At 41.8% G+C, this 25,467-nt stretch overlaps 1 protein-coding gene across 5 annotated transcripts in view; it reads right to left on the bottom strand.

Moving 5' to 3' along the window:
- Positions 1-25,467, bottom strand: part of STK39 (serine/threonine kinase 39) — a 298,211-nt gene that overhangs the window by 42,382 nt on the left and 230,362 nt on the right. For all 5 annotated transcript variants that reach the window (XM_075933552.1, XM_025177794.2, XM_075933551.1 and 2 more), the window contains one exon: positions 2,275-2,327. In XM_075933552.1, the coding sequence (XP_075789667.1) occupies positions 2,275-2,327 (53 nt within the window). The remainder of the gene's footprint in view (positions 1-2,274; positions 2,328-25,467) is intronic.

Raw genomic sequence — 25,467 nt, forward strand, 5'->3', positions numbered from 1 at the left:
CATCTAGCCCAGTAGCCTGTCTGCCGACAGCGGCCCACACTAGGTACCCTGAAGGGGATGGACCAAAGACAATTACCAAGCGATTTGTCTCGTGCCATCCATCTCCAGCCTTCCACAAACAGAGGCCAGGGACACCATTTCTACCCCCTGGCTAATACCACTCCATGGACCCAACCTTCATGAATTTATCTAACTTCTCTTTAAACTCTGTTCTAGTTCTAGCCTTCACAGCCTCCTGCAGCAAGGAGTTCCACAGGTTGACTATTTGCTTTCTGAAGAAGAACTTTATTAGTTTGAAACCTGCTATCCATTTCATTTAGTGTCCTCTAGTCCTTCTATTATGGGAACTAATGAAGAACTTTTCTTTATGCACCCTCCCCTCACCACTCATGCTTTTATAGACCTCTATCATATCCCCCCTCAGTCTCCTCTTTTCTAAACTGAGAAGTCCCAGTCTCTTTAGCCTCTCTTCATATGGGACCTGTTCCAAACCCCTGAACATTTTAGTTGCCCTTTTCTGAACCTTTTCCAAGGCCAAAATATCTTTTCTGGGGTGAGGAGATCACATCTGTACACAGTACTGAAGATATGGCGTACCATAGTTTGATACTTCCCCTCCTCCTCCTTCCCCTGGCTTCCCCCTTCCAGCTCCCTCCTCCCAGGTTTCCTCCTCCCCTCTCCCACCTTCTCTCTTTCCCTCTCCCACCTCTTTTTCCCAGTCTCCCCGAGTTTTGTTCAATAAAGAGAGTTTCTATTTTTGAACACACGTGTCCTTTATTTTGTACATCAGGAAGGGAGGCTAGGGAGGGATAAGTGGAAGGAGGTGAGGGAGGAATGGGATACGAGCCCCCGATGGGGAGGACTGGGGTGGCTCTGCGGGCTCCTCGGGGTGGAAGCTCTCCTGCAGCCCCCCGAATGACCCTTCCCTCCCGTATGGCAGCCTGCGGCAAGTGCAGCCGGGCTGATGGCCAAGTGCTGTGATGTGCCGAGTGTGGGCATTCAGGGCACTCCAAGCCAGGACTGCTTTGCTGTCCCTCATCAAATTAGACAAGCGAGCGGGGAACCCCTGAGAACTGACTGTCCGGGGTGGGGGTCGGGTCCCTTTAAGCACAGCCCTCGGCTAGCCTGAGACAGCAGCTCCACGCTCTAAGTCCTAATCTGATGCACTGCCGGCACTGCTTCCGGCCATCCTTAACCTCGGTTCAGGGTCCACTCAATGTGGACATGCAAGTTCGAATTAGCAAAATGCTAATTCGAACTAGTTTTTAGGTCTAGATGCACTAGTTCCAATTAGCTTAGTTCGAATTAACTAATTCGAATTAAGTTAGTTCGAATTAGGATATGTCTACACTACAGCACTAAGTGACTTTAGTCAACACCTGATCACAAACATCAGAACATATGAATAAATTAAGTTTACAAGAGAGAGCATCCCTCTCTGTGTATCCTATTAACTGCATATATAACCCAAAAGAAACACACCTATCTTTCCATAGCTAAGAAAAATATGTGGTTAAGGAATGATGATTTCTCCCAATATAGATATCTTTTTAGGCTGTAGCACTATTAGTATATGTTCAATTTAGAACATTGCTGCTGTCATACTTAAGTACAACTATAGCCCAAATGTTGGCTAAGTGGACAGAATCTTCTTACTCAATTTATCAGCTCCCTATGTTTTAACCAATAATATTGGCTTTGCTTTTTGAGCCAAAGCACAGGTTCATGGCTTCTTATAGCTATTAGCAAGAGAAAGCCAATACAGATGCAAAAGTGAGAGGGATTCTAAAGTTCCAATTACAATAACTTTATTATTCATGATGATACACAAGCCAGAAATATAATTAAGTTTCAGAAAAAAAAAGTGTCATTTGTAGAAACGGCAAGTACTTCTCACTGGCAAAATGGAGCAAATTTTATATGGAACCCCACAAAGCCATTTTCAGACTACAGTCACATATGCTTTCAGGGATACCTTAACTCTATTTCACATCATTGATACAATGATAGCTATTTTTATATAACTTTTATTTCACCTTGTAAAATGACTTTTCTTATGTACTGCATAATTCACAAGATTAAAAAGTGAAACAAAGATATAACCTTATCGCTAACATTTCCATTTCTGTACTATTTTTGTTTGGTTTAAACAGTGTAATATAAAATCTTGACGAAGTAGGAAACTCTTCAGAGTGATAACTTATATTAACCAGAAACAGTAATCAATTTTGAAATACCAGTTTCAGCACTAAAATAAGTTTAAGAAAGTTTTACCTCTGCCTGGAGTGAACTCAAATCGAATGTCATTAAGTTCCTTTCTGGAGTTCCTGAAAAAAATGTAATTCAGTACAAGCATTAAATATGTGTGAATAAGCTGTGCTTCATTTTAAGTGTATTCCACTTTATAAATAAGTTGCTGGTAATATGTAAGGAACATTTTACAGTTTTATGTTCTACAGTTACCCAGCTGGAGCATAAAATACAGGCAGACAAAGGGTAAATCCCAGGGAAGTTTAACAATACTCGTCTTATAAGAGCAAGCAACAGTTTATTTAGGGAGAATTTTGTATTTTTAAAGTATATTAAAAAAACACATCATCCAATCTAGTAAAACAAAGTTTTATTATTGGGGGAGGGGAGGGCACCTAGCTCCAGTCGTCTAGTACAGGAACATACCATTCTTTAATTAAGTTTCAGAAAAAAAAAATACTGCAGTTAATCATTGCTGCAGTATTTTAATATGCTATTTTAGTTTTTCAGTACTTGCCATGTACAAAATCTTAATAAAAATCTGTACAATGAAACAAGAGTACATTGATGATTATGGTGAGTGATATTTAGATTAAAAAAAAAAAACACACACACACACACAACCTTGACAATCATGTTTTTAAAAAAATATCAGGGACCCAAATACTAGAATAAACCCAGAAAACTAATTCAAAATAAACATCAGACTCTGTATATCACCCCTCTCTGATCCGCCACCCTAGGAAGCTGACCAGTCCGAACAAGGGAGTTTGCTGGACTGGGGAGGTCAATTCCAGCTCCTCTATAGAAGGATTTTAGGCTCACTTGGTGTCTGTCAGCAGACACAGCTGGGCTCCACTCCAGGCTCTGCACTCCTGGCCCAGCCCACCAGTTGAGCTCCCCTGCTTGCTGTGGGTCGGACTCTGCTGCCAACCCTAGCTGCTGGGCTCCCTGTCCCTGGACAACCAACCCCATCTGGGCTTCACTGCTGGTCTGGCTCTGGTGCTGAGCGCCAAGCTCCTGCAAGACTCAGCACCTCTAGCCTGTCTCCACTACTAGAATTGGTGGTGCAGAGCCGGACCGAGGGCAAGGAGTTCCATATCTCTGGCTGGGTTCTGTTGCTGGTCTGGCCCGGTCCCTGACAATGAGCTCCCTTCCCCCAGGCAGGCGGTGCTGCCAGCCCAGGCTGCTGGGCTCACAGCTCCTCTCCCGGATGCCAACTCCCTAGCTCTGCTCCTGGCTGCCCCTTCAGCCACCAAATTCTCAGCCACCGGGGCTGTCTAGTAGAGCAACATCTGTGGTCCAGAATGTCCTGGAGCAGAGAGGTTAAACTTGTACTGCTAGTTTGTAAGTGAAATAAAATACATAAATAGTTACTAGCAATGTTTTGAAAGGCAGAAGTCTCTCAGTACCAAATTGTATTAACATATATGTTCTATACCATTATCAAAGTGAGCCTAAAATCCTCTACCATCCACTCAATCAAGAAAATGGTTTCTTTTGTTTTTCCCCCTTCTTGCGTCGCAAAGGGAAATAATACAAAACATGGAAAACTGGCAATTCAAAACTGTAACCAAGGCAGTGAAGTGCTTCATTTTTCATTTCACAATTTATATAGCAATACTTTTTACAAAAAAAAAAAAAACCCCAAAAAACCACACATCACAGCATAGGAACAGCTAACAATCTGCCTAACAGGAAGGCTAGAGCAGTAACCATTTTTAAAATGCTATTTAAGCCAAAATGGTTTCCTGTGTGTGACTTACGTAATATAGAACTACCTTTATTAATGTTTTAGCTAATGAAAAAGGCCATTAAAACAGTTTAAAAAGTCCTTGTTTCTATTAACTTAAGAAAATGCTACAGTTGTGTGCCAATCGATTAGCTAGACTGCAGTCCCACGTGCAGGGCTGGATTATGAAAGGTGCTTTAAGGGCTTCAGGACAGGGCCCCAGGCTAAGCCCTCCCCCGCCATTGGTTTGGAAACCTAGGATGAGCCACTGAGGCCCAGCGTGCTGCATTCCTTTCTGGCTCTGCCTGGCAGGTAGTGGGAAGGAAATAAGGGGAGGCATCTCCACATGCTGCCATTCTCCCTCATCTCCCATGGTGAAGCTGCATGCATTTCTGATAGCACAAGGAAGTTCAGTCCCTGCACTCACCTGCAGGCATTTCCCCAGCCACTTGCACTGGCTAGGAATCACATCCAGTGGCAGAGGATGGTGCCTGCAAGTGCAGGGTAGTATGGAACCACGTATTTTTCCCCTTGCCAAACGGGAGCTGTACCAGAAAGACACCTTCCATACCCTGCTCTCTTTTGCATCCTCCCTCCCACTCAGATGTCCCCACCTCAGACCCTTCTTGCACCTCACCTCTCCCCCAGGCCCTACACTCTCCCTCCCACCTTGCTCCTGACCCTTACCTGCTTTCCAGACTCCACCCCCTACTCTGCTCCCTAGCATTCCTTTCGTACACACAGAATCCTTCATTTTTGGCCCCACACTAGAGTCTAAGCGAACCCCATAAAACATAATAGCCCTGGGTCTCCAGAAGAGAGGCCCAGATACTACTACCAACACAGCTATCCAGAAGAAGGAAAGGTCATAGAAAAACTGTGTGAACAAGCAGAGTTACTGTAATGTTTAATAAAATTGGTTAGAAAACTAAGATTCCATTTGGTAATATGCATACACTAACACTTTACGTAGTTCAAATAAGCCAAATGATCTATTCATTCTTTAGAAGCCTACATTATATTTTATGGATTAAAAAGATTGATTAATTGTAAGTAGTAGTCTTGTCCTATTGAGGCATTATTTGGGTTTGCAAAATGCCAGACTGGATTTAGCTACTGAAGATCAAGTATTGAAGAAACCATTTCAGACTCATACTTAGCATTTTTAACTGAAAGCACAATGAAGCCTAAGTAGCCTATGAGATATCCAAGATGACAGAAGACATATTTACTTATCATAAAATAAAGTACCTTAGTGTTGTAGCATGTTTTATAAGCACCAAGGACAGGTTTTTATATTGCACAGCAACTCTAACTCTGCACCCAAGCTACAGGCTACATACATTATAGTCTTTAGACTGCACACAATCAGCATGGTGAAATAAAATGTAAGCAGGAATGATCCAACACATATAGATTTCTACCATGTGAGCAAAGAGAGGATTCTTGTCTATTAGCATTTGAGCAGGTCTGGCACAGACGGGCGCACAGTTTCCTAAACACAGCAAGTGGCATACACTTTTGAATGTATTAAAAAAAAAGGGGACTGTCAACTTGAAGTTTAATCAATTTGAAGAAAACAGAGTACAGGCAGTCCCCGGGTTACGTACAAGATAGGGACTGTAGGTTTGTTCTTAAGTTGAATTTGTATGTAAGTCGGAACTGGTACATATTGTAGGGGAAACTCTAGCCAAACATTTTTTTTAGTTTTGGATAGCATAGGGAAAGGTTAACTCCCCTCTAATGTTTGTTTTGCTGTCTGTTCCCCTGTTCAGAAGATTTCACATCTATTTCTGTCCCTGTGACAAACTCAGGACTAAAGGAGTAACTCATCAAATACCAAACAGCTCTGCACCATGCTTTGAGCTAATAGCTTTATTTCCACACACCACCCAGGGTTCTAGGAGGAGGGTCCTTTTTTTGCTAACACAATGAGGCCAGCACTTTGTTTGTTTTGGTGGAGTCTTTGTTTGCCCAGGGAGCCCAGCATGTATGGGGGGAGGAGGGGCGGAGAGGCTGCTTTTGTCTGCTGTTTGGCAGCCTGTTGCTCAGGGGAGGGGGCAGCCTGTTGCTGGCAGGGGGGGAGGGGGGAGGCGTGCAGGATGCAAGGCCGCGGGGGGGGGGGGGGGAGCGGGCGTGGGGAGGCACTTTTCCTCTGCCCGGCAGCTCTGCGGGATCCCTGTCCCTGTGGCCAGCTGCTGCAGGCAGAGGCCAGTTGGAGCCAGCCGAAGAGAAGGAGGAGGTGGATTCTAGGACCCAGGTGAGCGAGCCCTGGGGACGCTGCTGCGCTCTGGGAGCCCGGCATGTATAGAGGGGAAGAGGGGCAGAGAGGCTGCTTTTGTCTGTTCGGCAGCCTGTTGCTCAGGGGAGGGGGCAGCCTGTTGCTGGTAGGGGGGTGGGGGGGGGCAGCGGGCGTGGGGAGGCACTTTTCCTCTGCCCGGCAGCTCTGCGGGACCCCAGTCGGAGCCGGCCCGAGGAGGAGGAGGATCCTAGGACCCAGGTGAGCGAGCCCCGGGAATGCTGCTGCGCATGTGCGGGAGTTGCCTCACCCCGTTCGTATCTAGGGATCCGATGTAAGTCGGATCCACGTAAGTCGGGGACTGCCTGTATACAGTAGTTTCACATACTATACCTGACACTGAATCACTCTGCTAATTTTTACTTTTTAAAAACATGGTTTTGTCATTTAGCTATGAAACAGTCACATAAAATGGAGAAATCAGTAAAATAATAAATGTGAAAAGTGCTGGCATATGTAGGAAGCAAATAAAAGCTTTCTTCACTTGAACACCTTAAAAGTGACATCTAAGATTAATATATAAATAGAAAGCAAAAATATTCAGGAAGGGGTGTTATTTCTAAATTGATAGTGTGCCTTTAATCTATAGTATTTGTGAAATCTGGCTAAGTTATTGCTCCCATGAGAAGTAGAACTAACTTCGACATTTATTTTCTGTGATCACAGCCTCAACTCCTCATAATTTAATGTGATTTGGCATAAGGTGTTAGAGTCAGATGTGTTTTCACTGATGCATGGTATTTAATCAGATATTCAGTTTAACGCACAATACATATTTATTATGTTGTACTCACCCTGCAGTAGCACCAATAGTATGCTAGGCAGTGTCTACTTCTACAAGTCCCTGGCCTCAAGAATGCACAGACAAAATTCCAGGCAACCGTAGGAGTTGATGCTTGGTATAAATCATGGAAACTACTTCAGTCCAGTGTTCACTCTAAGATTTTTCCATTCATGAGCGGAGTGAGTTGTGTCTTGAGCACCAATATTGAGGTTACATGTGCTTGTTTAGATGTGTGCCACCGTGACACCCACCAGTTTCATACCATTTACTTTCACCCAAGCATCCTCATTATTATGGCTGACCCTAAGAGCCAATGTACTGCATCATGCCATCAGTTACAGATAAGGTAAAAAGACAATCTCCCCGCCACACACACACACACAAAACTGCGAAGTTTGAACAATAAGCGGTTTTTCTTAAAGAACTGTGCTGCTACACAACTCTAAGATACTGTTGCTGATTCCTATAAATTCACAAGAAACTTTTATAACCAGTGATCACAAGATTTTGCTGAAATATGCAAGTCACAGGAAGACTGGAGGAGTCACTGGCTTTGCTCCTCTCTCATAGGTCCCACAAAGCAATGTTGGGCAACTTCTCATTTGCTCCAAGAACTCTCAATAAGATTCCCATTAACAGCCTACTTGTTCAACTGAACGGGAAAACTGACAATCAGGTCACTGGAAGGCCAGTGAGAAAACAGGGTTGTGATATATTTAGTGTGACAACAATACGTTGCTCACCATTGCCTTTTCCTCTGTTCAGGCTGGTATAGGGGAATGGATGACCTGATATCTCTGAAACAGGGGCTAGCTGATACACCTACAGCAGACAAGAAACAAGTGATGTTGGTTACCAGGCGAGGTACCAAAATGCAAGAGTGCAAGTTGCACAGGATCCCTCACAGAGGGAACGTGTCCACTATTCACAACACAGTGTGCCTTTTTAGAGCCTTATTAGATCCAAAGTAGCAGTAGTAGTAGTAGTGGCTCAGACAGTAGGTATGACAAGAATAAACAGATGTGTTCAAAGTCAAAGCTTGCTTGATTTAAAACGGAATAGGCTGATCAAGGGATGTTCTCTACAAGGTCACTCTCCAACCTAAGCTTACCAGAGCTAGCAACTGTTACCATCTTAGCATGCCACAAAGCCCTTTTCCCACTGATATTGAGGGAACAGGTCCAAAGGAGAGACCACTTGACGGATATGACACATATAGTGCGACGACTCTGATGGATATTATTGCATGGTCAGATTCAGTTAGCAAGTATTTTTTAGATTTTATAGTGTTACAAAATTGTTTTAAGAAAGTTAAACTGCCTACACTTACGGATAGATGCTGAAAAAAATAAATATCTACAAGTATAACACATTACAATTCCAGCAAGTTGCAGAGGATATAACTGGAACTTGACTTAATTTCTCCAATCACCCTGTGAAAAAATTATATTGGAGCTGGCTCTTCACTCCCTTGCCAAGGGGAAATCATCACCATTACAGTGGGTGGCTCTTCACTTTGGCAAGGAAACCAAGGAAAATCTTTAAATTCTCAGAGCAGCTTACGATTTAAAAGTTTAAAGCATTTTAGGCTTGAACCAGGGGTGCAGAAACTAAGGCTTGCCTGGATCTGGCCCCTGAGGCTCAGGGCTCCCCCTCAGCATTGGGAAACCTGCACTGGTGCTCCAGCACCCCTCCCTGTGTGCTCCAGCCCTATGGCGGGGGGAACAGCAATCTGCTAGCCTGGGCCAACTGATTTTTCTGGGGATCAGCAGCCCCAGAACCTAAAAAAGGTTCCCCACCCTGGCTTAAACACTTACAAGACTTTAAAAGTGGTTTAAAGTACCCAAGGACATGTGTAAACTGGTTAAGATACTTGTGCCACACTAAACTTTCAGCATGTTGGCTGTGGCCTCTACTTAGAATCATAGAATTGTAGGATTGGAAGGGATCTCAAAAGATAATCTGAGTCCATTTCCCTTTATTCATAACTGGGCTACGTATTGTATACTATTCCTGACTTCTAGCGTAGCATCTTGCTTATGTCATGGTCAATCAATTTATTAATAACTTGGTGCTCCGATGTCTCCAAACATTGCAGGGATATTAACATTCATTGATGTCAACTCCAATTGCCAGTGCTGGTGAATAAATATGCCAACCTAGGTCAAAGCATTCTGATGATGTAAGCGACAACTAGAAGAGTGTGAAATTCTCAAATGGAGATTAATTTTGTAACAGCTTTGCACCAAAAAACCTGAAGTAATAACTGCTTTCTGTGAGACAATGATATTAGAAGATGTCAGAGTGGATTCCGAGGGATCAGCAGAGCAAACTAATTGATTTTTAATGCAAACCTAGGCATCAGATGGTCAAAGTTGACTTTTTTTTTTAAATGGCTAAACTGACAGAAGTAACTGATAAGAGCAAAATTAATAGCATATAAAATATGAACAACTCTGGATATCAAAAGGTCTCTCAGATCACCTGAATCTTTTGGAAAAATTAGGAAACTTTACTCAACAGGCTTTTGAAGTCTATATTTAGACTCCCCATCCCTGAAATACAGATTTTGAAGTCTTAATGCTGTCTGGGATTTCCAGAGACCAGCCAGGATTGGCAGTCTAAGTTGGACATTCAGAAAAGACAGCAAGCCACCTTGCCAAATACGAAGTAGCTGCATGGAGAGGCCCAGAAAGCAAAAGTGAGAATTCTGTAAAAGCACTCTAAATCCAATCAAAAAAACAGGAAGATGTGGTGACAGCCACTTTTTGGGTTCATGTTTTTTCCCAGAGGGCAGTTTTGAAGCACAAGTCAGCAAAGCACAATCTTCAGGGAGCATAAATTAACTCTGTTTAGCCACATTTCATTTAACTGCAATTCAACGTATCATGGTCACACTATATACAAATTCACCCAAGTCTTTCTTTTATGCAAGAGAAAGAGGGAATATTTACTAAGGCACAAATTTAAAAAAATGGCTATTTACTATAACTGTGGTTTTTAAAATGCACGTCGGCATCGTGCCTTTTGCCTTGCAGTACTCAGAAGGGTGGTGCTCATGCCTTTGTGGTGCCTCTCCTGGTTATATGAAAGTAATGCCTCTGCATGGCACCAGCCCTAGCAGCTGCCAGCTGCCCATGACGCAGCTCCAGATCTGAGGAAGGATAGAAACTCTGGCTGAGGCCTTGTGGGGCTGCCCAGCTGCTCCTATGGCAGGGCAGCTGCCCACCATGCGGCCCTGCCTGGAACAGCTGAGCAGCCACTATGCGGCTCTGGTGAGGAGGTGGGCAGGTCTCCGATTCTTGTTGTGCACCTGCACAGGCATGTACATAAGAGGGATCACTGCTTCAGTCCTCTTAGTCTCTCCATGCCAACTAACCTGCTCTGCGATTATTTTGCTTGGAAGGAGTGCATATTGTGTTAAAGCACTGCATGGATTCAAATATAGTAGGAGAGTGGACTGTAGCCAGTCACAAGTGTTAATGCAAACAGCTGAAAGGTTAAGAACCTGCATGGTCTCACTGTCCTTCGCAGTCAGTCATCAGATGTTCTTTCACTCTTCCTTCCCAGCTTCTGAGGATTTAGGCATTTGTTGAAAGCTCTTGAGCTCCAAGAGCTTAACCATGTCAAAAATTCACTGCCCATAATTCACTCCAGTGTGGTGGGTATACAATGACCAACATGGCAGTCAAGCTACATGAGAAAGCCAAGTTAGGGCACATGAGTGAACTGCATCGCTATACATTCATCTGCTGTATGTTGTTGAAGGGAACTGCAAGGCACAGAAAACATTGGGGGCAGGAAAGAATGCTGATCGTTGGTGGATGAGGCCGCCAACATAACCCTCAACACAAATTCAAGTGGCTAGAAACCCTGCCAAAAAAGGTATCGTATGACTGTGACTGATGTCAGCTGAGGATGTAAAATCTTGATTAAACAGTTAAATGTTAGGTTAACCTAGTACTTATTGGTGAATAAAACTGGAGGCTAGTTTAGAGTTTTTAAATATGGTTGAGAGGGCCAAGTGTAAAATAAATACTTCTGAATGTTACCTCAAATTTGTAAGACATCATTCACATGCTCCAACAGCTTAGCAATAGTCAATCCAATTTTTAAACACAGCCTTTTTGGAAAAGGAATGAAATGGCAAAAAAAAAAAAAAAAAAAAAATTCCACTTGGATTCAGTGAACTTTTCATCCGAGAGCAATCTATTCAAGAAATGTAAAAATGCTTGGAAACAGGCTTATAATTAAAGTGGTTCATCAACCAGAACTACAGCACTGCTTTAATACAGGAAAATATAGGTGTTTTCTCCCCATTCTCACAGCAGCAGTGTTTATAAAACTGCTTTAATAAAAATAGTTCTTTTCCAGAACTTCGACTCAAAAGGTTCTTACTAACGAACAAGATAAGACTGTAAAAAACTTAAATCAATGGTCCTGCAGCACCTTAGAGACTAATAAAAAATTTTTTAGCCTTTAAGGTGCTATAGGACCAGTTGGTTCTTTAAACATGCCTTCTAAACATGAAGGCAGTGTTTTTTATGCTCTCAGAATCCAAAACAGCCACTGTGGAAGCCACTGAGGGGCTCCCAAACCCTGGCCAGGCCCACTGGTATCAACTGACCAGAGGCAATGGATCCTTCCCTCAAGGGCAACAAGGGAGAGCCCGAACAGGAGAACCACAGTGGGGCCGAACCAGTCTGAACCAAGGGAGCATCTGATGCCAGTTCTCGCCATCTACAGGAAGCCGGGCAATATGACCTGGATTGCCCATGAGACTTAACCCGTGTGGCAACAGTGAATATTATTCAGGAGACCGGTGTAAAAATCGGGTCAGGACCATCATCAGACTGAGGGCCTGTTTTTAAAAGTTTTTTTTCAGTTACCAACTAACATGGCTACCCCTCTAAGAACAGACTGCTTATAGATAGTGCCTTCTTGTTTAGCAGGGAAAAAGTGTTTCAATATATTCACCATACAACAAAACCAGCATAAGTTCCCTATATATAGGGCTCCGAGGTACCCAGTTTTTGACTGAAAAGCTTGACCAAGAAACCCCAGCAGCTCTGACTGGGTCATTAAAAGTCTGGCTGGCGACTGAGTGTGGCTTAGGTATGTTTCCTGCCTGCCCTGGCTCTGCCTGGCTCCTGGAACCACTGGCATGTCCCCCCTCTCTTGCCTAGAAGTTGCAAGGTCGAGGGGGAACAAGGGGCCTCAGTACAATGTACCCGCCTGTAACCGGGCGCACCTCACCAGCATAGGCACCTTTTGCTGGCACACTGGTAATTCAGCTCTGGGGCACCCCCTTTCAACCAGTATCTCGCCCACTGTTATCTAATTTTGTTTCCCCCCCCCCCTCAAAGCGCTAGGGTTGCCAGATGGTTTCAACAAAAATACCGGACACACTTGACATTATATCACAATCTACATTATACATCTTATTTAGAAAATACCAGACATTTATATTTTCTCAATGTGTCTCCCGGAACAGAAAGCTCAAATACTGGACTATCCAGTTCAAAACCAGATACCTGGCAACCCTACAGGGTGCTGCCCTACCATAGGGCCCCCATGCTCTGGCATCCTACTCCTCTAGGAACCCCCAACCCATTATGCTACCTTGCCTCAGTGACCCACTGCCAGTCAGCATCTAGCAGCTTACTTTAGAGGCAAACTGCAGTGTGAAGTTGCCACACATCATTCACAAAGGGGTATGGACCTGCTGCCTTTTCCTATCCTGGCTGTTTCCTCGCAGCCTTAGTACACTCAGGCCTTGCTTCAGGCCCTGCAGCCTGAGAGCTTCCCCAGCCCTGTTCTAAGTCAGGAAGCCTCTAGCTTCCCAGGCACTAGATCCTTCCGGTTCCTCAACTAGAGCAAGAGTGAATCTGTTCATCACTCTTCCCGCCCCGCCCCAGCCTTTGTTTATATTCTCCTCAGCTGGACCCTAATTAGTTAGTACCTTCCTCAGCTGTGCGCTTTGCTCTCAGCCCTCTCCCAGGGCTAGGCTTTACCCTTCGGCTACGTCTACATTGGCATGATTTTGCGCAAGAACTCTTTTGCAGAAGAGTTCTTGTGCAAAAACTCTTCCAGAAGAGAGCATCTACTCTGGCATGTGCTTTTGCACAACAGCATCCATGCCAGTGTAGACGCTCTCTTGCGCAAGAAAGCTCTGATGGCCATTTTAACCATAGGGCTTTCTTGTGCAAGAAATTCATGTTGCCTGTCTACACTGGTCTCTTGCGCAAAAACAGTTGTGCAAGAGGGCTTCTTCCTGAGTGGGAGCATCATAATTCTTGCACAAGAAGCCCTGATTTCATACATTAGAACTTCAGTGTTCTTGCGCAAGAACTCGCGGCCAGTGTAGACAGGCAGCAAGTTCTGGCACAAAAGCGAGTGCTTTTGCACAAGATCGCACCAACAAAGACACAATGTTAAAGAGCCAGTGAGGGACAGATGCCCCATCACCCCACCTCAAGTGTTGGCTCTGTGCCTTGCATTGGCTGGGAATTGTGGCTATGGAAAGTTGCAGAAGTGGTGTCTACAGACAGAGCAACAGCTGTGCCTCTATGTAAGAGCTGGAGGAAGGACATGCTGCCATTTTCAGGAGCAGCCTGAGGTTTTTGCCACCCAGAGTCCATACCTCTTCCTGCACCTGCCCCCCCCCCCCCACCGCCTCAGCTCTAAATCATCTTCCACACTCCAAAACCTTTGGCACCAGCCCAGGCCTCCTCCTGCATCCCCAAACCCTCATTGTCTGATGTGATGAGATTCCTTCCTGCCCACCAAACCCCTTCATTCCCTCCCCATCCCTGGAGCCCACAACCCCAGCCAGATCTCTCACACCCCCACTGAAACGGATTGTTCCAATGAGTGAAAATAAGCACAAGTGAGGGCAGGGGAACAGCAAGCAATGGAAGGAGGCAGAAACAGAGCTAGTGGGGTAGGGTCTCAGAAAAGAGGATCGGGCAGGGACAAGGGTGTTCAGCTGTCTGCAGTCAGAAACCTGGCAATCCTATCTATACATCCTAAGGAATTTTTAAAGATTTGACTGGCATTATGCTACAAAAAAAATTTTTTACTTGAAAGTTTCCAACTGTTGGTATTCATTAATAATTTTCACTAACAATAAAGCATTAGCTTATTTGCAAAATAGAAATCCATCTCATTTTTTGAAACAAGCAAACTAAGCCCAGAGATTAACTTAATTGCTGTAGCACACTCTTGTTTACCTAATGAATAGCTCAACCTATTTGAAAAGCTAATAGAAGTAGAATGAGTTTTGCAGTCCATTATTCTTCTAAGAAGAGTATGAGAGTCAAGTTTCAGTGTAGCAGGCCATAAAGCCTTATTGTGGGAAAACTAAATTTAACAGGCAGAGACATTCAGCCCTGACTCAGATCTATCATCACTTTCTAGACATATATTAAAAAAATTAGAGAGCCAGGAAACAGCAAAAGATAACAAAAACAGGTATTTCACTTTAATAATCTAAGCTAGAAAATATTGAAAAATTACTAAGCCTATTATTTATAGTAGAAAGTATCCACCTACAAACCTATGAAACACTGGAAAATTACTTCAGCTCTGAGGTATCTGGCACTTTATTCTAGCAAAACAGATACTAATAGGTAATTTAGTATCATGCAATAGAAAGATATAGGTAATGCAGTATGGAGGTATCTGATTAGTAACATACTGTACAGCCTTTTATTACACTTATTTGCTTCTGCCATCAAGTCTACATCCATTACATGGAATGATGAATGAGGTACATTTACATTCAGTAGAGAATTAGTAGGAAATGATGTTTATCTCTGGAAAAAACTTGGGAGTCTCTAGCTTTCGAGTAGCCTTACCACAAATAGAAAATGTTCTCTCATACTTTGGGCTCTCTTCCAATATTGGACTCACAGAAATGTGTGAAATAATCCATTCAGCAAAGGGCTAACAGCAAACTTCACATTAAAATCCCATTCTTGAAAACGCAAGTGAGCCAGATATCTAGTATGGCTTTTAAACAGGATATTGTTTCATCAAATGCAGGAGGCATTACCTCCTGGCATTCAGTATTCTACATACTCCCTTTTGAAGCTAGAGCAACTGGAGTAGCAAATCTATGCCTTTATTGGGATGAATAGTAAACACACTCCCTCAGGTTTGTAACCGACACAGAATTGTCCTACCTATGCATCTACTGGCAATGGAGCACTTGTGACCAATATATGAATTTGTGCTATTCTGAGGTCTTTCCGTCTAGAAATCAGTAGATGCACTACAGATCACAGATTAAGTTTCCTAGCTGGAAAAATACAGTATATAACAAGATGTTAATCACATACTATTTGATGCAAGATACTAACCATTTTAAATGCTCCTTCCGATTTTCCGAACAGCATGTATGCAAGACACAGTGTAACATACAGTTATACCAATATATAAAAGGGAACAGCATCATTTTATTGTAGGCAGTCTGCCACCTGGACAAATAAAAGGCTTGCTACAATCTGCAGCTTGTGGTTGTAGCCCTTTTTGGACTGTGGCATTTTACAAACTAAGTTTAAATTATGACCTGACTTGCATTGCACCACAACAGGCCTCAAAATACCACAAAATTAATTGCAATATTTTGTAATGCTTATTGGTCATGCTATATGTAGCCTGTGAGTGCAACTTTCAGAGACAGAACATAACTGTTCCAAGATGCGGACTTCTGCTTAGAAACCACTTCCCCTCCCATTTGCAACCATGTAATATCTCTAACATCCCTGCTTCCAGCATCTATTATACCACTTAATCCCATTTCCAGTATACTGAGCCACGTTATCCCACTGAACACCATCCCCACATGCTATTTACAAGAAATGTCTCAATAATTCTCCAAGTAATGTAGGGTATATGTCTATGGTACAAGTCCTATAGTAGCAGCACAGAAACAATGACACTGCAGTTTAGACATTTACTAGTGACAGACGGGGTTTTTCCTGCTACTGTAGTAAATTCAGCCTCTCAGGACAGGGCATCTGCCATCCTACCACTGACTACATTAGGGCTTAAATAAACTTTTCAGTTATAGGCCAGGCCTTATGTTAATTGAACCTTTTATGTTCAAAATTGTCTGCAAGGCTATAATTTTTTCTAGTATATTTGCTATTTAGAAGTTATTTTCACAGCAATTTCTAGCAACAATTGTTAATATAGAGATTTTTTTTGCAAGTCCCCTTCTAGCAGTTGATATGTGAACTGTACTATCTGTTGGATGTAGAGATCAGGCTGTAATATTTGTTATTTGATTGGAGCTGCCAAATTTTGAGCTTTAGATTATCATCAGGAAAAGTACTGCTATTTGAGGATTCATTGTTTCTTCTAAACATTTTCTTATATACACATAAACTTCAAATTCACTGTTTCTTTGCTGAAAAATGCAATGGAAGTGAGCACACAGGATGCGTGTAGACTACATTCCTTTTTTGAAAGAGGAATGTAAATGAAGGAAATCGAAAATGCAAATCAAGCGCAGATTTACAAATCTCACGCTTCAGTTGCATCATTGCATCCAACCGCTTTTTCGAAAAAGGTTATTTTGAAAAAAAAAGCGCCTAAATCTGGCTCTTTTTTTGGGGGGGGAGGGATCCTTTTTCAAAAGAACCCTGTAAACCTCATTTTTTCAGGAATAAGAACCGCATCTAGACTGCTATTTTAAAAATAACCTCTCTCGAAAAAGTGACCAGATGCAATTATGAAAATGAAGTGTGCAATTTGTAAATCTGCACTTCATTTACATTCCTTAATCTAAAGAGGAATGTACTCTAGACGCACCTAGAGGCATAACTATAGCTGATGCTTCTGCTTATTAATAAATAAATAATAATAATACTTTTTTCTATTTGTATTATTTTTATTATTAAGAGTCCATAGTCAAGGAAAGTTTGGTGGCATTCATTCACTCACCACTATTCTGACGGTCATTACTGGGAACTTGGCCAGTTTTCAGTCTAGGTGACAGTATTAGTGTTTGGGTTAATTAGTTTAAGATGACAGACTTCATGACACTATCAGATGTTTTATTAAACTCAAAATAACTGCCTGCTGCATTACTTTCAACCATTAATTGCACAACAAAGCAAGTCATTTGTTAGGTAAGAGTCTCTCTAGAAACTCTCAATACTTACTGCTTACAGTGCCATTATCCTCGCTAGACATTTAATGATTTTTTAAAAAAATATCTGTTGCATTTAAGGCGGCTAGATAAAAGCTACACTTAGGTTTCGGGAATTCAGAACATCACTTCTTTCATTTGGTGTAAGCTGCCTTTGCTTTTCTCATCTTTAGACATCTCTCCAGGTCCAATTAGTGAAAGTGATGAAGTAAATTAACTTGCTAATTCCCTTGATACAGTTGGATGTGGATCCTGCAGACTAGCTAATGTGCATGTCGATTTCCCAGGTATTTCGTTACAAAATTGGAACAGCTAAAAAAGTAAGTTGTTAGTTGCTCAAACTGATTCCATTTATTTTTATTAGCAATTTAAAAAAAAAATAAAAATAAATTCAGGATCTCAGACGTTCATTTAGCTTCCTCGTTTGTTAATAGTTTCTTCTTTCTTCTAGTACTAATTCTTTTTCTAATATGCCTGTGTAATGCTACTCTTCGTAGAAAGATGCATGACCAACCTGATAAGATTCACAGAGAAGGATGGCCACATGTCTCATGGTAGGCGGAACCAGAAAGGCCATGCTCTCCATGCTAGAAGCAGAGGACCAGGACAGGAAAAGGAAGAATAAAAGATGGGCCCTGAAGCTCATAGCTACCAAAGGAGACGGACACATTCTCCCTACTGCTAATGCAGAAGCCCACAGAAAACTACTGCTGTCCTGAGACGGTCCCCAACCTACCATACGGCCAGACACATTGGATGCTGAGGAGTTTCTGGGATGGGCACTTGCAGTGTACCCAAGGAGATGAAGGATGACCCTTGAATACAGGTACACTTTTTGGGGGGGGGGGGGAGAAGGGGAGTATAGGAAGCAGCCCATGGGGGAAAATGGTTCCTCACCTTTATAAGTATTGCTCATATATATTCTGATTAGAAACATGCACACCACGTGCGTAGCTGTCGGAAAGTTTTTCCTTAACTGCTATTACACAGGTCAATTGTGGAGGCTCTGGAGTATTTTGCAATGGCGTAACTAGACATGAAGGTGTGCACAGAAGATCACATATCAGCTCTACCAATCTCCTGCAGACATACATGAGCCAGGAAAGCAGCTGAGGTGGCCTGCACCTGCATGGAATATGCCATGACAGGCAGCAGAGAAACCTTGGCAAGATCATGGCACATGTGGATACATGCTATAATACAGAAGGAAATGCACTGACATGAGACTGGCAGCTCCTTCGTGTGGTCTGCAATGAACAACAGTGAGGATCTGTTAAAGGGCTTGGTTCAATCGATGCAGAAGGTGAGCTTCTGCCTGACATCAAGGGAGTGCAATCTTTGTTCCCATAAGCTCTGATGGGTAAAACACAGGAAGGAAAATGTCCTGGCCATCATGGAAGCTAGAGACCTCTTTCAGAAGGAAAGCTTCCCTCAGGCACTGATTTGAGGCAGGATCAGCAGGAGGAGTTGAAGCCCTGGAACTTTGGCATTCCCCAAGTACTGAAGGAGACGTTGGTGAAAAGGGGAAAACACCTTCACAACTGCTACACCACTAACTGCTACCTATAACTATAAACACTAGGGATACATGGCACTTGCAATGCAAGAGCGCCATAGTTCTAACAACTGTCACTGGCAGTAAGAAAGAAATGATGGTGTTGGTTGGCAGGGTGATATATGGAGCCGCACCACTCCAGGGGAGCTCCATAGCTGACGTGGTGGGTAGTATCTAGGGAAAAACTTTCCAACCACCACCACCACACCCCTAATCGGAATTTATATGAGTAAGCACTCAAAGATGATCCAGGCTACCATCTAGCTGTGATGCCATCTGTGATGCTATCAGCAATATAGTCAGCATGTTGCGTGTGCAGTCCCCACTGATCCAGTGACAGACGTGAGATAAGATGCAGTGGAGTTGGGTGGACTCGCACCACCTGTCACCCCGTGCCTGGTGTGGATGTACTCCTCCCTCCTTAGGCCAACAGGACTGTGTTCCTTGGGCACCCATTGCCTTAGCCCCATGTATTCTGCTTCGTACTTTTCTAGTCATGTTCACCCTTCCCAAAGGCTGATTAACTAGACTTGCTAAGTGCCCTTCCCTGTCTTGTCTAAGGACCCAGAACAGTTCACTGCTTTCTCCTGCTGGAGGGTTTGAGTCCTAGTGACAGTTAATCTCCTCCTTTGTACTGATTGCCATTCCAGGTGTGAGACAACGAAGAGGAGTAGTCTTCCTTGGAGATTGATTATGAGGGCTGACCACATATGCTTATCGCCCCACAGCTTTTTTCAATCTTTTATGCTTATTGGCACTTCTCTTCCTTGATGCTTTAGAAGCAATGAAGCCTGATGTACCTTAATTATGGTAGTTCGTGGAGATTTCCCAGCTGTTTTTCTGCAGTAGAGCAGTGTACACTAAAGCACAATAACTGGAGTGAACGCCACAAAACTGCTTTCTTGATAGCTAATGGCATATTAGTCACTTCCAAGTGCCAAAGTTCTATGCAACCACTTTAAAATCACACACACCCACAGCCATCCACCCACCCCATTTTGGCAGGCAGGCACCCTTGCAGAGTGAATTTGGTATTTAAACTCTGCACTTTGACAGACATTTTTAAAATTGTCACTGATTTTTTTTGGCTTCAGAGAGGTAGCTAAGTTAGTCTAACAGGAAAAACTTAAAAAACCCAACAACAACAAATAGACTAGTAGCACCTTAATAAAACATGTAGGCTAACAAAACATGTAGATGGTAACATGAGCTTTCGTGGGCACAGCCCACTTCTTCAGATCACAGGAATGTTAAGTCCAGAACCAAGAATAACGGACCTGGACTTCTAAAGCCTATCATCTGAAGAAGTAAGTCCAGATCCATTATTCTTGGTTCTGGACTTAACATTCCTGTGATCTGAAGACGTGGGCTGTGCCCACAAAAGCTCATGTTACCATCTACATTTTTTTCCAGTCTTTAAGGTGCTGCTAGTCTATTTGTTGTTTTTAAAAGTTTTTACTCTTTTTTTGCCTTCATTGTCATATGATGCAGATGTTGAACAGGTATGAAATCCCACTTTCTGGTTTGATAACTATGATGTTTTCATACAGTATCTAAAACAAGGTGGTTGTCCATTCCATCACTTGATTTTTCTGAACCTAGCCTTTCTTCTTTTAGATGACCCAAAGGCCAAAATAAAGGAGAGAGAGAAAGAGAGAAAGAGAAAGTGTGTGAGTGTGTGAGTGTGTGCGCGCGCGATAACTGACTACCACTTATGGTCAAGGACAAGATAGGACACTATGTTTTTGCAATTGTAAGTTGAACGGATTAAAAATAAAAATATATTTCCATTTAATAAGCATCCATCAGATAGGAACCTTAATGCTGTTACAAATGAACACATATATAGCAAATTCAGTTTCTGAAAACTAGAGACTATACTTCAAATCAACTTGAGCTAGCTGGGACAGATGACAAGCAGCAAGTCTCCATGGATTTCTATTTAAAAAAAATAAGCAGTGAAGCTACTGAAAAAAAAAGTTGTTTTACTTTTAGCTCACTTTCTACACTGCTTATTTGTCAATTTCAATTTTGTGATTGCATATATTTGTTTTTCTGCAATACCAAAATCTATGCAAAGTAACATTTATAGATTGAATACGCTTCATAAGGAATATAAGGAACACTATTTTTCCCAACTTGAAACTCTAAAACTTCCCTTCTCTGCCTCCTTTCCAAGAAAGGGCAGATTAACAAAGGAGAAAAAAAAGTCAGCTTGTAGATCTATTTTGATCTAGCACGAATTGGTCCAAAAGATTATTTCATAGCTACTGCCAGTTATATTATAGGAAAATTGGTTAGCAAACATGCATACAAAAACAAACTGAAAAATAGAAACAGTTGAACTTATGTTCATCTCAAGTGCCAGATGAAAATTTGGTTGTTCATTAGGCTGGCTCAACCACCCACATTGCTCATCTGACTTTAAATGATCCAGCTTGTCTAAAAAACATATATATGCATGCTGTAGACCAAAGAAACATTCCAAATGGGAGTATAACAATTTTTTTAGTTTAAGACATAAGAGTTGCTCCTTCTCAGTGGAAGAGGAAAAAGTAGTAACAATTATAAACTTACACTACACTGTAGACTAGTATATTTTGTTATAATGAGAAGAGGATGGAACACTATAGTGGGCTTTTAAGAACTAGACTTGGAACGCTTCTATATGAAAGCAACATAACAGGAACATCTGTGTTCATTATCTGTACATCTGTTTTCTGTACTCAGCCCTATGTCAACTCTCCCGTTACCAGAGGAATATTCTATACCAATTCAGACAATCAGCAACAATAAGAAACTGAGCTGATGCCACAATACTCACACATCTGACTGCAATCTGATTTTACACTTTATACAATATATATATATATATACACACACACACACACACACACACACACCCACCCACCCACCCACCCCGGATTACATGGATCCGACTTACATCGGATCCCTACTTACAAACAGGGTGAGGCAACCCCACACTAGCTGCTTCCCCCCAGCAGACCAGGGAGACGCGAAGCTAGCGCCCCCCTCCCAGCAGACCAGGGAGACGCAAAGCGGCTTTTCTTAGCAGACACCTCAGCTTGAGAATAAAGGACTGAGGGAAGTGAGGTGTGGGAGAATAAAACTGAGCTCTGGAGAAACGTTTGGCTAGAGTTTCCCCTACAATATGTACCAGTTCCGACTTACATACAAATTCAACTTAAGAACAAACCTACAGTCCCTATCTTGTACGTAACCTGGGGACTGCCTCTAATTATATATATATATATATTTTATTTATTTATTTATTTTATTTATTTATTTGTGTAAAGTATCACAGGACTACTCATGTTTAACAAACAAACAACTTATAGACTGACATGACTACCCCTCTTTTGACTTTTGAACTGAGCCCAACACACATAAGTAGCTGCACACCCATCCTTAGATTTATGTTGTGTGGAAGGTATGAAGAAAGAGACCTCTTTTCCACCTTTTTCTTGATCTTCAGTTGAATCCAGAGGACAGCAGAGTCAAGGGAAAGGGACAAATGTTTTTTCAAAAGATGAAAATTAGAAGCTGTTCTCTGTGGTATTGTCATCAGCACGGTGTTCCCCTGGGCAAGAGCCCCAAGCTTGCTCAACTGCAGAGGCAGTTAGGGAGCCAGAACTCTTCACATCTTCTCTTCTTGGGCCATTTGGCATAATAAAAGCTTTTGTGCACTTTCAGGAACTGGGCAGCTATGTAGAGAATCAAGGCCAAACTAAGGGAATCACAATGAAAAGCAAGACGGTATCTCTCAGGAAATAAAAGAAGCATCTCTGTTCTCTCTTGAATGTTTCTTTTCTCCTAATGGAGCAATTTTGAGATCCATCAATATTGGGCACTAAGTATAAAAACTTGGCCCGGGCGCTAGGATGTACTCTATTAAATCTCCACTCTCTAAAATTAAGGAGTTCTAAAGCTCTACAATGTGGTTTACCCAAATGGAGTATGGGCTGAAGACAATATATATTACTCCCTCCCCTCTAATTTAACCCAATCATTTTATGAACTATTCTTTCATCTTTGGAGACCATTAGTAAGATTGCTTGCACCTAAGGATTCTTCTGCAGAGGGACAACCTGAAAAATGAATCCAAATTAATGACAAGCATGAATTTGAAAGAGATTAGTTAAACTGCATTAACAGCATCCTCACAGGGATGTGATCAGAATTAAAGCCACTTTAATTTAGTTAGATTAAATAATTTTCAATGTCCAAATTAAGGACATTTTAAATTCTGAATGATTTTCACACAGGGATTAAAAATAGTTTAAATATTTCATTTCAAATTCTAAGTTTTAGTTGAGTCTTACTAACTTTCCTGGTCGTCCTTGGGCAGTCAAGCCCATAAACCATATATTCCCCAGCAACTGGGGGTCGAGACAGAGCCTGCATAGCATCATTTGGCAACTTAAATCAGCTTTTCACCTTTCCCACATACTATAAACAACTGGAACTTGTCACATACACCTACGAGGTAGAGAGTTTCCACCACAACCAGGGCCTTGTCCAAGGCATTTATCTAGGATTAACATCAGAAACATCTCTCTAAAAGCTCAAATTCATTTACACCATCACTGATGCAGCCAACTCATTTTAAAAAACAAAAACAAACCTCTCAAGGCACAGTAATAATTAAACAGAATTACTGTACAATATTTGTGCAGCCTCACTGCAGTTGCTACTGTAATTAAAAATAGAATAACACATAGAACCTCCTGTGTTTAGATTTCTGAAAAGGTAGAAGTTTAATTTATGAGCATACTGGCTGAATCAGTAATCAGAGCCATAGCTTTATGCTGTATATTCTGAAGCTATATTAATCTTTTCCCATTTCAGATTTTCATTTTAGATCACCAGGTGAGATCTCACTCAGTCTCATAAGTTTTCTTTTTCTGGTTTGCATTTGTATCTGATAGAACTGGATAAATACAATTAAGACAAAAATAAGAACTATTTAGAACCATAGCTCTTTTCAATTCTTCTCTTATATGTAGTGGTGAGTGATCCTGGCCTTTCCTTCAAATAATTAGTTAACTTGGTCTCATTTCTGCACCTTTGGATGCATTTTGTATATTTAATATTAAGAGCTGCAACTCCTCATTAAGCAGTAAGCCCTTTAAATATGGTTATGTCACCTAGCATTTGTTGGGGGCAGCTGTACGTACCTCAGGCAAGCCTTGCATTTCACATTAGTTTCCACAAGGGAGGAGGGAGTTCTTTCATCTATCAGTCATTGTTCTTCCAATGTGCTGTTTCCATTCCAAGGCTACTATAATGAGTTTACTGTCCCTGTGGATGGTGATTTACTGACACAGTGTCACAAAGTCAATTTTAGTATAAGCTATGTTATCATGGTGTGATTTAATTTTGGTGTTAAAGAAAGCCTTGACAAAATGCTATATACCTGAATAAAAATAGTGCTTCAAAAAAATAGCTGAACTGAAAATGGACTGAAAAAATACAAGAAAAAGTATTTAATGATCAAGTCATAATAGGACCCTTTTGTAGTTACTGAAACTTTAGATACAGATGCTATTTATAAATTCCATCAATACACAGGCTGGAATGAATCATTTTAACATCTGTATAGATGTACCTTCACACTTTCAGAGTACTGGGATGATTATTAAAGTAGAAACAGGGTACCCTTTTATCTTAATTCTGTGACCCCATGTCACTCTCCAACTGGTATAGTGGAGTTAGCCCCCTATGTATCCCGCTACAGAAAAGTACTTGAAAGTTACATAAGGTGCTCCATCCTCCCCATTATCAGATATGAATTCGAGAATTCTACATATTGTCCCAGGTGGCAGAAAACTAACCTAGGACCCAATAAAACAAAATATCCTTACTCAGGAAGCAGACTTATGCCCTTGTCTAACTCCACACATGTGGTCCAACGCTTTTGTCAATCAGTGCTCAGTTTTTGTATTAAAAACATGAGATTCCCTAGAAATGAAAACTGTTGGAGAAACAAAATAATTCCTGGAAAGTAGCAGCCTTCTAGGGATTCATCCTGTGTGAATGGGAAAATTTCCCATTCTGCATTGTTATCCTCTGTTATTTCAGTTACTCTTTTCAAGGGGGAAGAAAGGGGGGAGGCTGACTCTCTGTATTAACTATAATTACAGGGCATTGTGAAATCCAGGGTCACTCCTGCTTTTAACACAACAGAATTATTTTGGTATAAACAAATTGTGTGAGTAGGTTTTGAGCCTGCTTCCACTGAAGTCAGTGGCAAGACTTCCATCGGCTCTAATTTGACCAAGACATGGTTCTTTGTACATTAATATGGGCCCAATCCAAAGCCCATTGCAATTAGTGGGAGTTCTCACCTACTTCAATAAGCTTTCGATCTTGGATACTTGTAAGTTCCCCTGCTCTACAAATATTAGGTACCAGCTACTAAGGGAAAAGAAAATTTGTTTTTAGTATGCAGTTGTAGGAATCCTCAGAGTGTGAAGTGTTTTTAAAAAATGAAAATAGAATATTTAGTACTGGTTTCTGGCAGCAGTCCTAGGCCAGTCCTTCCTTTCTTCAATATAGATATTCTACTAAGTTTTCTAAACATATACCATCAAGAGAAAGTGTAGCTAAGCTATGCAATTACAGAACGAGAGAATGGTTTATTAGAAGTGTCCTGGAATACAAGAGC

The sequence above is a fragment of the Pelodiscus sinensis genome, chromosome 7 (genome assembly GCF_049634645.1).
Source record: "Pelodiscus sinensis isolate JC-2024 chromosome 7, ASM4963464v1, whole genome shotgun sequence".
Taxonomy (NCBI): Eukaryota; Metazoa; Chordata; order Testudines; family Trionychidae; genus Pelodiscus; species Pelodiscus sinensis.